The sequence below is a fragment of the Protopterus annectens genome, chromosome 2.part1 (assembly GCF_019279795.1).
Source record: "Protopterus annectens isolate FY-2018-M chromosome 2.part1, PAN1.0, whole genome shotgun sequence".
Lineage (NCBI taxonomy): Eukaryota > Metazoa > Chordata > Ceratodontiformes > Protopteridae > Protopterus > Protopterus annectens.
In genome coordinates this window covers 104,765,821-104,784,878 of record NC_056729.1, presented here as the reverse complement: position 1 = coordinate 104,784,878, position 19,058 = coordinate 104,765,821, and the positions used below count along the sequence as shown (strand labels likewise).

Below are 19,058 nucleotides of genomic sequence, written 5' to 3'. Positions count from 1 at the left end.
ACATCAGAGTTCAATATCACAGGAAATATTTAAAACAACACTGAAAGACAGACTCAGACAACTAAAGAAAAACAATATCTAAACTACGCTTCACTATATTCCTGACTGAACCTAAGATAATTGTACTATTCCCTAATAACTTACTTGGGCAAGGCAAGATGAAATACATGAGAGGTCTCTCTAGTCAGGCTTCCAAACAGAATACTCTGTCGCACTCAGACACTTCTCAAAATAATATCTAAAATATTACTTCTGGGACACCTTGCAGAATGACATCACTTCTGGTCATCTGCCTTCTAGTTCCCATAGAAACCCCATTGCTGGAAGCTGGCAGGATTTAGTACCTACCTGTAAAAATATACACAAGGGCTTTTGCTCAGATCTGTGGCAGGTGCTAGAAGTTATAAAACAATTTATATCTTCACGCTTCCAGAGTAGCAATTAGGTCACCCCAAAGACAACACAGAAAGCTTCCTTGTACAGACTTTGTGTCTCAGGATGCACTGAAACCTGTGAGATGTCCTATCCCATAAAGTGATTTAATTTCAGATACATTTTAAAGTTTGCTAGACTGAGGTTAACCTCCTGTCTTCCAGTTTCCTCTGTTAAAACATATACATTTAAACAATTACAATAGTGCATGTACATTTCTGATCTCTCCAGTAGGGCACACCGTTAATACATTTCAAGCACAAGCACTTTACAAATACATTTTCAGCACAAACATCTGTACAAATCAGTTTGATGTACACATGACATACAGTTCTAATACATTTGCAAAACAAGCATCTTGTGTAAATCAGTTTGATATTCACAAATGGCATATAATTATTTACAGAATTACAGCTAGCTGTGCTGGCAGTACCTCCTATCGTCACATGAACTACAGAGCTGCCACTGGAAAGGAAGTATTTAACTGCTGCATACATGTAGTAGAGTGCAGCCTCAATTCCCATTTCTATTTAGATCAATGTACAACACTGAGACACCCCTAAATAAGCTCCAAGGTATACACAAAGATCCTTTGGTCCAGTAATCGATTTTAGTGACACAATACAACAGAGTATTAAAGAGATTGCTAGCACTCGTCAACACCAACATCAAGGCACTGTACTTTACTAAGTTTCTGCAACATCTTTACATATAGAATTATGAGGTCATTTTGGAGGGAAAAAATCCTTTGATAAGCTGTAGTGATGGGAATACCTGAAAGAATCTACAATGGAATTTATAATTCCCATTGGTCATAATACTGCATATCCAAAACAGTTGCTTCACAGCAATGAATAATATGTAAAGAGTACACAACATAGCATACTGGCCCAACCTCCACAAGGTTACAGGAATGCACTTAATGCAATGGATTTGGATAGGTTTCTTGGTCATTGGGTTGCGCATCAATGGTGGCTGCCCTGGCTGCACTAATTACTAATATAGAATGTATTTAAAAATAAAGACAAAGTAGTCTTAACAACACTGCATAACTACAAAAAGGCTGCTTTCAATACACTGGGTTTAATGTACACTGTGGACAGTATGCAAACCAAGTGGTATGCAGGTCACACCTACATAACTGAGCATTTACTGTATAATATATGATGGATACAGTGCAAAACCCACTTGCCATAAAGGTAAACACTCATGACAAAGAGGTCCCTGCACTTTAGATATTTACAATATAGCAAAACTGCAGTAGACCACTTGTCATAAGATGAGAGGTGCATCCTTCAGAGATGCATTCAGTACACTTGGTGTAAGGCATACTGCATGAAGTACAGTATAAATTCCCACAGCTTAAAAGGTAACACAACACCACAGATGCAGGCACTGCAGTGGGTATAATGCAGAATATGTTACAGTATAGAACAAAGGACCAGTGGTCTTACAGTGGCATATCTATCTTATGCAAATATAAATTCACTGCACATACTCAACGTATAGAATGAATGTATTCACAGCATTGGGAACAATACATATTACACTGTGCTGAAAACATCCACTGAATATAAAGTGGTATAACCATAAATGGTGCTGGTATACAATGTGGTCACACTACAGTACAGTGTACAGGCTCACACTGGACATTAAGTGGTAGGTTCTCAAGGAATACATTCAGCATTTTGTGTATAATGCATACTGTATTGCATGGAAAATACCCAAACTAATCAAAAGGTGTCTATTTCATATAAAGCACACTGTATAAAATGCAGTGTGTATATAAACTCAGTATAAAATGGTACATCCAAAGATAGAGAAACATTTATCATAGTGAGTAGAATAATGCATGCTTAACAACATGCAATTCCACAGGCCCACTGTTCATATGACTGCGTTTATTCACTGTAAGGATATGATGCATAGTGCAATAAAGACCAAAGGTCCAATGGACATAAAATGAACTCCATTACAATGCACTCACTATATGCCTTAAATTCAGAAGCATGCAGTACAGCAGCAAAAACAATGCATCACTAAAAAAAATTATAAGCGATATACCAACGTTTGGTTCTGTAGTAGACAGAAGGCGTAAGAGAATTGTATGTGTCTGTTTTTGAATCAGACTTTCAGACCATCAAGCCTTACTCAGCCCCCAACCATCACTGACCTCATGTTCTACTTCAATGTGCATTACTGAGACTCGTCAAGACTTCACATCACCTTGCGTACATGGAGGGGTATCTTCCCCTTCTAGGGGAGGCTTTTTTTTTTGTAGAACAAACTTTTTTTTTGGGGGGGGGATCATGGATGAGGCATTTTGTGTGTCCTAACATGTCTCATGACATGAGCCACTGAGGTGGTGTACAGGGATAAAGCCCCGACTACAACCTAGCCAACAAAGGTTTGATTAGTGGCTTGGTTGACTGTCAAGAGTGGCAGGGGAGAGATGGGTATATCCATCTTGGGGGTTGGGTCATTACATGGACATTCCTTGCAACGATCCCTGGTGGGGACTGGGGACATTACACTGAGGAGTATTGGTCAAGAGGAGGAAGGATGGTAGACCTTGCTGAGCTGCTGCAGAGGTGATGATATGCTGCACACCCCACCACTGCCTACCTGTCTCGCAGATGCAGCCACAAAAGCCGCAATGGGAGGGGGGTAGTAATGAGATACGCCAGATGTAAAAAAAAAAACAGGATGCTCTTAGATTTCTTGACTGATCCCAGTTATTCTGGGGGGGGGGGCATGGATAAGCTGGTAGATCCTGTACAGACATGGTGTACTGGGTAGGAAGGCTGTAGGGTGATGGAACGGGACAGAAAAAGTGGTAAAAAAAAAATCTCTCTCAATATACCATAATGTACTCAACACCTTGCTCTATACATAGAAGCATCCTTCCACACACCCATAGTGCCAAATAGAGCACTATCCTCAGGCATACTAAAGCACACAAATGTTTGTGTGCACAAAGGTAACCTCAGGTCTCCCTCCAGAAGGCATTCCTATGGTAGATGATACTTATGACTCCTTCCAAGTTGAGAAAGGTGGCTAATGGGCTCTCAACACACTATACTGGCTCCTCCAACACCGTCTCACTAATCTAACATAGGTTAATGGTATCCAGGTAAAGAAACAATTAGCTCATGCTCTAGACTGCAGAAAACACATCGATTTCAAATTTAAACTGACTACGGTTACTCTTTATGTCAGAATGTAGTCACAGAGGAAGTCAAGTCTGTAAAAGCTAAACAAAAAAAATGAAAGTTACTCACTTGTAAGGTTTCTGAGGAAGAATGCTGATTCGGGTTTTATCAAGTATTTTTTTCAGCTTGTTCCGCCCTCCGACAGTGTTTGCTTTGCCCTTCTTGTTTACTTTCTCAAGTCCTATCACCTGTTCAACGTCAACTGCTAGGTCTGGTATTGAATATCGACTAGACTTCTTAATGTCACCGATCTTGGGTAAATGGGGAGCACCGTTTCTTTTGTCTTCTGACAGCTTTGCCAGCAGCTCTTTGAAAACTGTACAGAAACAAATCCATTTAAGAAGCAACAGTTAAAAAAAAATAAAAATTACAGCATAACCTTCTCCCCAAAATTGCATAGAGATGCATTATTCCATATAATATAGTACTGTGCATCTGACAGAGTAAACAACTTCACAACGTGCTTCAACTAAACACCGTCAGACATCAATATAACACTTTAAAAACATGTTATACAGATTCATACTTAACGCATGAAAAATGTCAAAAATAAAGACTTCAAGATGAATCTCTTCTTTCATTTTAGGAAGACAATACAAGTTCACCAGCTTCACATTCTTATTCATACTGCCAGGATATATGTTTATATGCAAACTACATATATTCTGTTTTTTGATGAAAATAATTAAAATTCATAAGCAACAACCAATGTATAAAAGGCTTTACACCCATTACCTCCCTGATGCAGTATAGCATGCTGCTATCCCTACAGCATAAGCCATCTCAATCATTATGGTTACATCTTATCCAAAAAGCTCTGCTAAGCATTATTCCATTTTCCCATCCACGTTTCGACTTTATAAATTGCTTTGTGAACTAAATGTTGCAGCATATTTTTGCATCTGTAAATATGTATGTGTTATAACAGGAACACTACTGAATCTCGAATTTCAAAAGCTCGAGACCATGTAGCCGAAACCCCACATTACCGAAAGACCAGAAGTGCGAAATTCAAAATCCCGATGTTAAGGGATTTTGAGTTCGCGCTTCTGGTGTTGTGGTACAGGTAAGTATGTGTGTGTAAGTGTGTTTGTGAGGGGCTTTAGTGTGTGTAAGTGTGTGTTGTGACTATGGTGTGTGTGTGTGTGTGTGTGTGTGTGTGTGTGCGTGTGCGCGAGCGCCTGTGTGTGTGTGTGTGTGCGTGAGGGGCTGTAATGTGTGGGTGTGAGTTTGCCTTGTGTGTATGTTTGTGCGATCTCGGAGTTAGAATATTAAAGTGGGGGGCAGAGCCCCCCCACACGGGGGGTGCAGGGAGGGCGAAGCCCCTCTGCTTATATTTAGTGTAGGGTGGTTTGTTTGGTTATGGGGGGAGGCTGTGTGTATGTTTGTGCGTGTGCTGTATGTATGTAGTACTTTCACGATTTTGAATTTCGTGGTTTTAATATTTCGGTAATGTGGGGTTTTGGGCTTATAGTCTCGGTATTTAGGTCTTCGGGATTGTGTTATTTCGGGATTCAGTAGTGAAATCCATTATAACACATCTTTGTATCGGCAAATGTGTTTTGTTCATTTCTTATGTGATCCTATTCACCCAGACTGTGCCTGCAAATAGTCCCTTGAGATCAGTGCACTAACCCCAGTAAACAAATATAAAAATAAATAAATGTACATTTTTCATGATGCACTGCATACACATTAAAAATGGGATATAATTAGCAAAAACATGAGAGTCACTTCTTCACAAATTTGTTGGTGGATGTAACAGTTTTCTTATGTTGTCTATGGGGTCAAAACTATATGGTATGAGAAATGAAGAATGCCCAACACAATAATAGTATAACTTTTAATGTTGGAGAGGATGAAATTAGGTGAATGACTCTGGGAACTCAATTTCTGGCAAATACTGTTTCCTAATTCTGTTCTACTGTGATTTTTTTTTTGCATATTGCAGCATACTGCATTCACTACATCTTCTGTGCTAATTCCTGTATCCTAACATACTGTAACATGCTATTTTTACTTTTGTCTTTGAACCCACATCATGCCTGAAATTGTCTGTGGGTCAGCACACCTACCCGGTTAACAAATGCGTAAATAAATAACTGCAGTTTACCTAACAGTTATATATTTGATACAATCTACATGCATACTATCAAATTTAAGCCATTTAGCCAGACCACTGCTCCCAACTCACCAAAGAAAAACAGATATTTGTGCCTAATTTGTCCCAAAATGGGCAGATTAAGTGAGCTATACTCAAAATTGCATTTCTATGAGAACAGGCTGTATCTTACTTCATTTATTGATATTTGGGAGAACAGAAGAGGGTAGAAATAATACCACCAGGAATAGTTCTCCTCTTCTTTTAAGATATCATGCCAATTGTTTTGATTGATTCTGTCTCCTTCTTCCACATAAACATATCTGTATCAGATCCCATCTAGTTTATCTGTTTAAAACTGTGGCATTCTCTGATGGAGATGCACAATGAACTCTCCACTTTCTGAATCTGAGTGAGTAATCAGCAATCATTTAATATTCATAATTAAAAAAGCAGATTACTATGGACATTGTCATCTATTTAAGAAATGGACAACACACCAATTGTATCATTCTGCCTAAAATGAAGCGTGCACTTTCCCAAAATAAATAATCTGATGGCAGATGAAGATCACCTGGGTCACCCTGTCTGCACATTTCTTTACAAATCCAGATAACATTCTGATCTTAATTAACCAACCACTTATCCCTCCTCCCCACCATTCTTAAAAAGTTTCACATTTAATTCTCTCATATTTTCCTTAAAGATCATACGCACATTGACAAAATTGAATGCAGAATGCACACTCAGAAGTTTGCTCGTGGCTAGTGGCTCTTTTAACTCCATTTTCACATAAAATGAAAATGTTATGTGAAAATAGGACTTGCAGAGATCAGTGCTGCAGCAGGTGACTCTCTAATGCTTCACCGAGTGGTGCTCTAAGGGGCATTCTGTTGTGACATCTGGTTGGGGATGGAAGCTTTCCCAACTCTACTTCCGTCTAAATATGAAATTTTATTTTTTTAGATACTGTGGCAATAACCATTTTCATACTATACCTATTTCTCCCTTTTAACTATAGTAGGAAAATGGCTGTTTTTTGTGTGAGCTTGTTTAACATAGAAAAAGTTGCCTTAGAATAAGCATTCTACACAGACAGTAATATTTATTGAACATAACTGCACAGTTTCATATATTCATTACATATTATTTGTATCTGAGAGGCTTCTTCTGACTTTGCCTGTTCTTTTTAATCTACTTATTTTACTTATGTTCTACTGAGCACCAACTATTAAGCACTCTGACCTCACTTTATCACTATGCTAGCCATTCAGAATACTCTATGGAAAACCCTTAACTTCGAGGACAATTTAAATTATTGAAAAAAAAAAGCTTTTTTTAACCAAATTTTTTATTTTTAAGGTGGAATTGATACTCTGAGAACAGCAACTCCTCAAGGAAATACAACAGCAAGTCATACTGTCACACACTATCTTTAACTTATTTTCTAGGAATTCTGTCTACCCACTGAGCCTTCCACACCAGATTTCCTGGCCTTCTCTTCTACCACCAGATGCACACACAGAGGGACCCTCACAACACCTTACTGCAATCTATGCAGGTCTAGCCCTAACTGATGGGGAAGGAGGGCCTTTTTTTCCCTAAACCCTCTCCTGCTGCAAGCAGAATGCTACCATGGCAGAGCAAGCATTCTAAGCTGTTAATAAAGTGAGTGGGCAGGGCACTGAAAGTTTAAGAAGTCAATACCAAAGCCCTATTCTGACTGGATACAGTGTTAGTCCCATTAACTTGATCCTGTTGTGATTCCATCATGTCTTGGACATTGTATGTAAATGACTTTCAGATATTCCAAATTCTTTCCATCAAGTCTAGTGCCAGTCCCAGGAAAAAATTCCTGAAAATTCAGTTTTGTGTTGTAATTGTTAATTCTGCCACTTTGCTCTGCAAAACACACTTAATGACACATTTATTGGATGGATAAAAGGTTTCCTCAAAAAAGTGTTGAACATAAGAGCACCTAGTACAGTCAGTCATTATCTCAAAATATTTTATTTAAAAAAAATAAGAATAAAGTTCTTTTGCCAAAATATGGATCATGGCTAAAAACCTAGTATTGTTTAATTTACTGTTGAGTTGAGGTATATTTCTGTGGAATTCGACATAATTATCAATACTGCTTCTCCATTCCTTTCTTTTTATATCTTGTGCACTTATGTAAAAGATTTCCATGGAAGTCAAAATAAATGCAGATGCTGTTTCTCTGCTCCTTACTGCAGTACAGTGGTTTACACATTTAGCTTGAAGAAATACAAGCCTCTACCACCACAAACAGACAGAACACATCTACTTGTACAGCTGAACAGGTCAATGAAAAGCAACGGTATCACATATACTTGTGTGCGTGTACATTTGTGTATGTATATACATGTGTGTGTGTGTCTGTGTATACCTATATATTTACTTAGTCACTCCTCACACTGATGTATTGCATCCTTAAGTTAGTACTTAGTCAGTGACATTAACTCTAGCTTGACAAGATGATGTAGGCAATATCTACTAACCTACATCCAGTTTTAAGACTACAGATGGTTAGACCATGTATCTGACAATGTCTAATTGCCTTGCACATCTCAAAAATATATAGAAGCCTTTGAAAGTTTTATCTGAAATAGCCACTCCAATGCTAATCTGCACCAAAAGTCTTAGGAAAGTGAGGTAATTCAGGATTTTTAAAACTTTACAGTTTGCCATTTAGATCCCTAGAGCAAGAAAGCCCTCTAACTCTTCCTGTGTTCTGGGTATTAAAATAGTTACTAATACTATACTAAAACATACTATTTCATTATTTCCACAACTAAGAATGAGATGTTAGGGCATGGACAAAAATACATTTTCTTCTCCAATTTGACTCCTACCCTCTTCACAACCATCAATCTTTTCTCAAGGCAACTACCTACTCATTTATTTCTCCTCTTTCATTGACACTTAAAGATGCCGAAGGGAAGATATAATAGTCAAGGACTGCGGACATCACGTGCATGACTAGGGAATTTTTTTAATGCTCTTAACTGTAAGTACTTTGCAATGTCCTCAATGCCAAGTCTGAACTGCATGTTTAATTACACCAAATCAGCTGGAGTGCAAACACACACTTTGGTGGAATTGAAACCCTTTCCCAGAGTCGGTGTCTGTATAAACTGTATTTCTGGGACCCACCCCTACATGGTGCGCTTGTGGCTGAAATTTGTGAACTACCTACTATCAGAATAAGCACATTGGCTCCCCTCTATTGATACTCCTGCTAATTTCACACCATCTTCTGTTGGATAACATGGTATTAGTTTAGTTTTGCCACACTATACATTAATCCTTGGTATAAACAGATGTAATTTATATTTTAGAGGCGGCCACGGTGGTGCAGTGGTTATCATTGCCGCCTCACAGCAAGAGGTTCTCCAGTTCGATCCTCGGCTGGGGTGCCTTCTGTGCAGAGTCTGCATGTCCTCCCTGTGGTCGTGTGGGTTTCCTCCGGGTGCTCCAGTTTCCTCCCACATCCCAAAGACATGTTGTAGGTGGTTGGACACTCTAAATTGTCCCTAGGTGTGAGTGCGTGTGTGTGTGCCTTCTGTGGAAGGTTGGGTGCCGGGCTGGCAACTCGACACTGTAAAACTCCACTGCCAATCATGAGCGGACAGGTGATCCCCTGTGGCGACCCCTAACTGGGAAAAGCCAAAAGAAGTAGTAGTAGTAATACTGGGGAGCCTTACAATATTTTCTCATGCAGACTATTTGAGCTTGTCTTCAGGGTATTAGATTCTGTATGAATTTTATCAATTAATGTACTGTTTTCCACTTTAATTGTAATATAACATTAAAATCAAGCGAGTATTATTAACTTAAATTAGCCAGTATATCAGTAAATGGAAAACGGCACAAGTAACTTACCGAAAAGGTTGGTTTTCACAGTGATAGATAAATGAGTATTGTTCTTCAGAATTTCAATGGCATTCGAAAGTTGAATATTCTCAAAGTTCTGCCCATTAACTTCTAGTATCTAAAGGCAAGCATACAACACTGTATCAGCACATTATACAAAGACATCATGCTCGGAAATATAAACACATTTTCATTTTATCTAAAGAACAGCTCATTGGGGATAACTCAGATACACAGCAGAGATCAAGGCATCCTACTTCTAGGGTGAACACATTTTCATTTAATCAAACAGCATGTGAGGAATTGCTGCCATATTTTAAAACCAAAGCTCTGGTGCAAAATAAATACATAACAGCAGTCAAGGCACCCTGTGGACAGTCACCAAACAAGCCACTACCCAAGGTCCTTTTGTCATAACAGTAAGTGTCAGAAAAACAGCCTGAAGGGTGTCAAACAACCATTACCACATAACGAAAAGTGACCCTCATCAAGGTTTTTTTTTTTGTTTGCCGGCAGTACTATCTGGGGTCCAACAACTGCCAACTTTCATACATTTATTTTATTTTTTATTTATTTTTTTTACTTTACATTTGTTGACCGGGCTAGTCTAACTGGATATATGCCCATTTTCAGTAGAGGCCCTGGGAGAAAAGCTCCAAGCATGAACAGCAAACAAAGTTAACAATATATAACAAAGACATGTATGAAACAGTACATTGGTAGCACTGGTTAAAAGCAAACAATATAGTAATATAAATATAGAATATAGACATTATGCTAAAAGTTAAACTAAGTAAAACAAGACAGGTATACTAAACACAAAGTGGGTATGAGCACAACAGAGTAAAGTCCTTATAATGTATCCTCTTACTATGAAAAAAAAGTAACAAGATTTGGAGGCCTAGGCTGGAGGTCTAAGTTAGGGGAGTGGGGAAAGGGGTATGAGTAGGAGGGGAAATAGATTTCAGTCTGGGTTAGCACAAGGACAAAGCCACTGAGTTTTAAGATGTTCTTTAATATGTTTTTTGAATAGAGAAGTAGAAGCTAGGTTAGATAGTTCAGGAGGGAGCTGATTCCAGTTTTTACCTGTAGTGTTTGAGAAAAGTGAGTCACCAGCTTTGTTGTTAGATTTAATCGAGGAGACCTGGAGTTTATTAGCAGAACGTAGTGTAGATAGATTTTTATATGGTTAAATCAGATTAGTGAGGATAGGGGTATTATTGGGGTGGTATAGGATCTTTTGAGTGATAAGTAACTGTTGACAGAGTATATGGTTCCGCAATTCTAGCCATACTAGTTGTTTGAGGTTAAGACAGTGGTGAGTTTTAAAGGGAGTGCATGTAATGAAACTAGCTATGCTATTATAACAGGTAAATAGTCTGGAGATGTTTTTTTAATAGGTTAGTATATATAGCAGAGGCATAGAAAAGGGTAGAAATGAGGTGGGTCTGGGCAATAGTTTTCCTGGCTGAGGGGGTAAGGAAGGGTTTAATTCTATACAGAGTACCAAGTTTTTTGTTAACAGACTTTATGGTGGCGTTAATATGGTCATCATAGTTAAGACGATTGTCTATTGTAACACCTAGTAGGCGGGTGGTAGTATCTGGGGTTATGTTGGTAGCATTGTTAAAGGTTATAGAGAAGAATGGTGTGGATGATTTATGGGTTGGAGTAAAAAGCAGTAGTTTTGGGTTTTTTTTGAGATTAAGGAGGAGGCAGTGTTGCATAAACCAGTTTTCAACATTTTGGAAAAAAGTTTGGGTGAGGGACTGGAGGGAGGCTACGTTTTTGGCAGTACAGATTAAGGTTGAGTCATCTGCATATTAAATGCAGGTGGCTTGAGGTATGTTCATGTGGTGGTCGTTAATAAATAAGGAAAAAAGAAGGGGACCTAAGATAGAGCCTTGTGGGACTCCAATGTTTAATGGGAGTAAAGACGACAGATTGTTATCCCAAAGTACTGCTTGCTGTCTGTTTTGAAGATAACACCTAAACCATTGTAATGCTTGTGGATCAACAGAATGGTACTTTAGTTTGTCTAGAAGTACGTTATGGTTAACCATATCCAAAGGCTTTTGACAGGTCTATAAACAGCGCAGAGGAAAAGGAGTTATTGTTACGATTTTTGTTTATAGAGTCAGTGAAGGATAGCAGGGTAGTCGTCGTGCTGTGGAATGGTCTGAAGCAATGTTGGCAGTTGGCTAGTAGGTTATTTTGTAGTAGGTGGTTGAGTAGTTGTTTCTGAATACATTTTTCCATTATCTTAGCTAATGGGGAGAGTAAGGCAATAGGGCGAAAGTTAGAAAGCTCAATAGAAGATCCACCTTTGTGTAGAGGGATGACGTGAGACACCTTCCATATGGTAGGGATTTTGCCTTCAGAGATAGTTCTGTTAATAAGTATAGATATGCGGTAGTCTTTAGCTTTTGCGGCAATTTGTAGGTATTCAGATGGGAGTCGGTCGGCAGATGGGGTGCAAGGTTTCAGTTTAAGTAGCTTAAAAATAAGAGATGTAGGAACAGGTTGTATATGAAAGGTAGGAGACAAAGTCTTGGAGGTATTTGGTGGGGAAGCAGCAGATGGAGGTAAAGAATTGGCTAGGGTTTGAATGGCTTCTGTAAAGTATTTATTAAAGGCAACAGGGATCTGGTTGGAATTATTATGGTTGAAACCTAATGAGGCCGGAGTAGTCGAGTGTCCTGGCTGAAGAAGTTTGTTTATTCCTGACCAAAATTTTTGTGGAGTTTGTTGACTGGTTTGTTGGAGGTGAAGGTAGAAGTCTTTTTTGTCTCTAAGAGTATCCTTCTTGGTGGCATTTCTTAACTGTTTAAAGAAGAGGTGATCAGATGGACATTTGGTAGTTCTCCATTTAGCCCAGATTTTGTTTCTGAGGAGCATCTTTTGCTTAGTTTGTTTTCTTAGCCATGGGGCAGATTTGGTTCTTATTCTAGTAGAGTGATAAGGTGCGTGGTAGTCTAGGATTTGAAGAAAGTTAGTGTAGAAGTAGGTCACAGCCTCATCAACTTCAAGATGGGCCAGTGGTGACCAGCCACATGGTTGCAATTCGTTGAGGAAACTATCAGGATGAAAGAATTTTTTTGAGCGGGAAGTTTTGAGTTTATGAGTAGTTGGGATATGAAATTTTTGTCTAAGAATGTAAGTAAGCATATGGTCGCCAATATTATCGGGAAGGGTTCCTGGAGTATAATTGCTAGGGTGGTTATTAATAAGGATCCAGTCAAGAGTAGATTTTTTCCTGTTAGGTTTGTGGATTCTAGTAGGAGTGTTTATTAATTGAGAGAATCCATAGAGATTTATGTGGTTAGTAGGGTTCTTGGAACTACAGGTTAACCAGTCTATGTTGAAGTCACCCAGTATAATGGTTTCCTAGGGTAGTTGGGTAGAGAGGAAATTAAGTAAGTTTTCAAGAGTATTAGTATCGTTACCAGGGGGAAGATGCATACAAATTAGGTAGATAGATGTGGTGTTGTTGATTTGGAGTTTAGTAGACAGTATTTCAGATTTGGTGTCTAGTGATGGAAGCTCATTAAAGAGGGATACTTGGAGACCCAAGTAAGGTGAAAGCAGTGAGAAAAAAAAACAATTAGTAAGGTAGTAGGTAAGAACAGGAGGCAGAAAGTAAAAAGGCAGAAGTTGTGAGTCTGAGGAAGGGGGAATTAAAAGAGAGGGAAACCTGGGAGCGTAAGGGTTAGCCTAGGAGTAGTGGAGGTGGAGAAGGAGGGCTAGGTAAAGGGTTTATAAGGACTATGGGAGGAGATGTGTACAAGGTTTAAAAGGATTGTAGAAGACGACAGTAAAGGAGAAGAGTGCAACAAGCGTAAAAGGTTTAAAGTAAGGGGTAGGAAGAGAAACTAAAGTGAAATTAGAGGTGGGTAAAGACTGCCATCTAGTGGCCAGTGTCTGTAATTACCCTGTAAAGAGATCGCAGCAGTTGGATGTAAATAGAAAAGAAAAGTAATGGAAAAGGGAGAGGTTGGAGGGGTATTACAATAAAGGTAGGGGGCTGCAGTATCGTAGAGACAGACAGTGGAGTACAATAGTAGTAAAACAGGATGGTGGGGGGTATGGCTGCTGGCAGATCTGGCAGTTTATCTAGCACACCAGTGGCCTAGTATATACATAAAGTAGGTAAAAGAAAATCAAAATTACTTTGTGACATACAATATTAGTTACTGTGGCTTCTAGTCCAAGGGCGTTTAGATTACCCAGGTGAGGAAATACCCAGGCAGGTTTAGGTAGGTGGATATAGCTGGTCTTTGGAGTCCAATAGGGCACAGCCGGGAGTGGAAAAAGTGAGTATAAAAGGTTTGAAGAGCTGGACAGAAATAAAAATAAAGTGAGAAGAATGTTAAAATTAACAGTAGGTAAGGCAAGAGAGACGTTTCATTAGCAGTACAGATTTCACAGTACTAATTAACTTGGTCAAATATAAATCATCATCACCAGGAATAGACAACTCCTGTCCTGACAATAGGTCAAAAGCTCTTGTTCAAATAATAAACATCAGCAACAGGATTATAAAAAACAACAATGCATAGGTCAAAAGCACAGAGCAATCATCTAATTGCAAAATAGCTCAACTATCTAAAACACAGAGACTATACTTACCTATAGAATTAGGGTAAAACAATGTAAATTATTAAATATAAGCTATAACCGTATCCTTTTAACTAAAAGTGAATCCATTACAGTTAGAACATGGTAGCCAGGATTAAAAGAACAGTAAAAAAAAAAAAACAAGCGGCTATCTTTCAGCAGTAACAAACAACTCGTTTAAGTAGTACATCATGCAAGGTACTTCCAGTGACATCTGCAAAAAGTTCAGCCATTTTCAATTTTTCTCAGTTCAACAATACACTTGTTAACAAGAATTATCTACTATAACCACACTCACTTTATTAAGCTGCAGATCCCATTTAAACAACTTGTCTAATGTCTCACATTTTGTCTTATGACTATCCCATGGATCCTTGAACGGTCTTTGGCTTCATTTCTTTTCAAGAAGGCTTCCAGTTAACTACCTTCAAGTATGCAATAAAACACTTCCCTTGTATCTTCCCAGAGTCATTCATCATTTACCGTCCAGCTGTCTCATTTTGTTCTTAGTCCTTTTGGAAGGACAGCACTCACTAGAATCTAAGGATTTAGATTAGGCATATAAACTGTCAGATTATCTATTTAACTAATCCTGACAAAAAATAAAAGTCAATTCCATAAAGAAATACTTTTTTTTTTTAAATTTTGGAAGGCTGCAACTCCCTGCAAGGGGCTACTACATATTATACACAAGTCCAAGGTCACTGAACCTTAAAGTTAGAAACCCAGAGGATGTGGCAACCATACTATGTTAATGGAGGAATTTAAGCAAATGTCTGAAAACTGCAATTTAATCAAATGTGTCTTATTCGAACTGTCTTACTTGCATATGGATAGCTTTGAGGCCTTTCCACTGAAATGTCTAAAGTTTTTTCCAATGCCACTATCAAAGGACTCACTCAGTGTTATTTAATTATTTTTGTAAACTTAATTCACTAACCTTCTGTGTGATGTGTTAAATGGAAATAACAGCACAGACTAAAACTTATTTTTACTTTAATAAGAGTTTTCTGAAGAGGTTATTAGAGATGGAATCAAGATATATTATTAATTATAATACACTCTGTCCTAATGGTTTAAATCTGGAAATATAAGAGTTTTTTGAATATGATACTGAATATTTGGTGTTTGGTATTGTAAAATTATTATATTACATGTTATAAGGTTGTCCAACAGAGGTTTTTCAGTATTTGTGACTTTATAATTCAAATATTCATTGTTAATTAAATATTTATTCATTGTTAATTGATTTCAATTAATGTTAATTCAAGATGGTACTTATAGGACTATGTCTGAGTTGTAATTCATTCCATTGAAGGCGAATACCGAGGTACCAGAATCAGATTTATTAAAGTACAAATAAGTTTTAGTCTGTGCTGTTATTTCCGTTGCTGTGGAGTTTTGTGTTCTGGTTTTCAGCAGTTTGTGGTGTTTTTTGGTGATGTGTTAAATGTCCTGCTAAAAATCAAAGCAGGTCAATTCAACATCCTCATTTTGATCCAGTACTCTGATTAACTCTGATCTTTTGATTTCTTACAGAGCTGAGAGTGAATTAAACTGTCTAATCTCTTTTTCACAAACAGGACCCTCAATCTCCATCCCAGTACCAGATACAAAACCATCACCAGCTGTTGGAGGATTGATGCCTACAGCCAATATGCTCAAATTAACACCATGCATATTAAAGTCCCACAAAAACAATGCTTAACCTCTATCATCCTATGGTGCAGTCAATTATTTTCTTATATTGTCCCTTCCCATGAAAATGGGTATTACATACAACCAGACTGTGCTGTCATTCTTGCTGTAATCCACAGTGCTTCATTTTCACTTCTAATTTAACATGTTCCCTTCAATAAAGCATCATTACATCTCAACCTAGCTTCACCACCTTTGCTTCTTCTATAAGCTGTGTATCTCAGGCATTCAAACTATTTATACTACAGTGCCACTGTGAACCCACATTTTAACTCAGATTCAGGGCATATCCAGAATCACCTACAACACATGATGGTAGATATTTTACCACAGCTTGAAATATAGTTGCTCATGCGATTAGAAACAAACATAGCCATATTAATATCAGAGCAAATTCAATCATACAAATTATAAAAACAGCTTCTGTTTGTAAATGTTAATCTGAAATTCACAAGCTAGGGCATCGGCACCACTGTCAACCTGAGTATGGGAACAGACTTGAGCGCCCAGTAGGGCTGGCTGAAATTAGAATGAAGTGGCCATTAGGCAGGTTTTCAATTTTGGAGGGGGGGGGGGTGATAGGAAAAACACAATGCCTGGACAAACCTCTGGTAGAGACCAGATATCTTGCAGGGCATATCAGGTTAAATAAGTGGGTAACAACAAAGCCCTGACATCACTGTACTAACCACCTTCACAGTTAGGGTAACTGATCAGCCTCCAAAAAAATGTGAAATCTCCCAAGCTCTCTGCTCATTGCTCCCCACTAGATCTTTCATTTCACGTGCCCCAGAAACAGTACTATTAAGTCTGGCTGACAGGGAAGTCAGGGAGCCCACCCACCACCCAGTAAAGGATGATATCTGGGTGACCCTGAAAGAACAGGGGATTCAAGGACATAGGGACTGTGGAAGTCAAGAACAACAACCTGAGACTTTTCAGGGATGGGGAAAAAGAGAGAGGAAAAAAAAACTTAACTCAAAATTGCTGTACTATAAACTTTTTCAGAAGTAAGCCCTATCACCACCATTCCTACCTCATGTCAGGGGCTTGACACCATGACAAGAAATCATGAAGAATACTGAATCCAGAAATATCAAAACAAAATCTGCACTGACCACAAGCAATAAATTAAACATTTTCTTCCTGAATCAGGTAAGGTAGCTGATTTCAAAGGACTCTAGCAAGTTAGGCAAAAGAAAGCCTGTCAGATGATTTAAGACAGACACTATTGAACAGCCATCAAGTACATCACCTGATAATCAGCGTAGCCTGGATTCCAGAGCTGTTAACTTTCAGGTATGCAGCTGTCAGATCATGTTGCTCAGTTTGGGATTGTTGCTGGTACAACCAAGCAATTTAGTCCCGCTACCAAAACCATAAAGATTTCCTGTTCACCCAAAACGTGGCAAAGATGAGCAGAAGGTCCTATAATGTAAATTTAGTAGTAATGGGAAACACGTGGTAAGCAATTAAAAAAACAAACCTAAGACCTCTAAGTTCAAGTCCACTTCTAAGTCCATGGTGGCAGCAGTGACCTCCAATTTCTAACAGCACATCACTGACCAAAAGTCCAAGGGGAAGTGAAATGTCACAAAAAAGGGTAATGGTAATGCTGCCCAATGCCAGAAGTCTCAATCTCAAAATGCGCGAGAGGCCCTTCTCTTTCTCAGTATAAAACATCGATGTCTGTGCTGTGACAGAAACTCCGCTCCGCAAGAGCACGCCCCGGGCGCTTATCAGTTTTACCTTTCAATGGATTTCCGCCCCAAAATCTGGACAATACCAAGAAAGGAGGGTCAAGACTGGTGGCAACGCACGATGCATCGGAGACCATCCAGGTGCAAATTCATAAACTCAAATGCCATGGAACATGAATCACTTACAAATGCCTTCTACCAGCACCTGCAGCAAAGACTCTTTGTACCAAAGGGCATCCAGTCTGGTGGACCCCAGCCATAAACAAACTCTACAACAAAAGGAGGAAGCTACTACAAGATAGAGCAAAATCCTTAAAAGGTAAGACACCCTTGATCACTATAAGTAAAAACTAAGAGCTCTCATAAAATCATCCAAAGCAAATAGAGAGAAAAATAGCTAAAGACTCAAAAGACAATCATAAGGCCTTCTTTAGCTATAGAAACCTGGGAGGAAACTCCCAGATATGCTCAGCTAGTTCAAAATGATGTGAAGATTACTGATCCTACAGACATTGCCAACATACTGGCTGACAGGTTCAGTGCAAACGGAGAGATATCTATACCAAAAACATTTGCAGCCCCCAAACATCTCCAGCCCAAGTGAGAACTGCTCTCTCAAAGCAAAAACACAGCATCCATGGGACCTGATGGTGTCCCCTGTGTGCTCCATGAACTCAATGAGGAATTAAACCCACAGCTAGGACAGCTGTTTAATCAAAGTCTTACCTCTGGATACTCCAGGAGTGGCGCACTGCAACTGTGGTACCACTTCACAAAAGCGTGCCTCCACCCGACCCTGAAATTACCGCCCATTAGCTTGACAAGCCTTATCTGCAAAGCCATGGAGAGGATCATAATGGACCCATAAAATAAAGACATAGGAATTTGCAGACTTTGGATCAAACCCAGTTTGGCTTTGTCAAAGGCAGACCATCCCTTTAAAACTGGGTTGCCTTTTCCAACACAGTAACCAAAGCCATTGATGAGGGAATGGCTGTCCATTCAGCCTACCTACGATCTGGCTAAGGCCTGATACACAATACCCATTTCGGGTATCATTGAAAAACTCATCAGCTTAAATGTCAACCCATACATCACAAGATGGGTAGCAAACTGGCTGAGTGACAGAAGCCACAGGGTCAGAGCTGCTGGCGCCATGACAGACTCAAAGCCTGTCACAAGTGGTGTCCCACAGGGCTCAGTCCTGGACAGGAGGGTTATGACAAAGTTTGCAGATGACTGCAAACACATCTGACACAGATATCCTTCAGAAGGGTCTCACAGAAACGGATAACTGGTGCAAAGTTAAATGCCAAAAAACAAGGTTACCCCTAGCTACCAAATAGGTGGCAATCCACTGAGCACAGAAGAAGTTATCAGGGACCTGGGGACCCAGGTTGA

At 39.0% G+C, this 19,058-nt stretch overlaps 1 protein-coding gene across 12 annotated transcripts in view; it reads right to left on the bottom strand.

The window, feature by feature from the left end:
- Positions 1-19,058, bottom strand: part of RAPGEF2 (Rap guanine nucleotide exchange factor 2) — a 2,418,607-nt gene that overhangs the window by 421,635 nt on the left and 1,977,914 nt on the right. For all 12 annotated transcript variants that reach the window (XM_044062055.1, XM_044062064.1, XM_044062056.1 and 9 more), the window contains 2 exons: positions 9,652-9,760; positions 3,714-3,960 (listed from right to left, as the gene is read on the bottom strand). In XM_044062055.1, the coding sequence (XP_043917990.1) occupies positions 3,714-3,960; positions 9,652-9,760 (356 nt within the window). The remainder of the gene's footprint in view (positions 1-3,713; positions 3,961-9,651; positions 9,761-19,058) is intronic.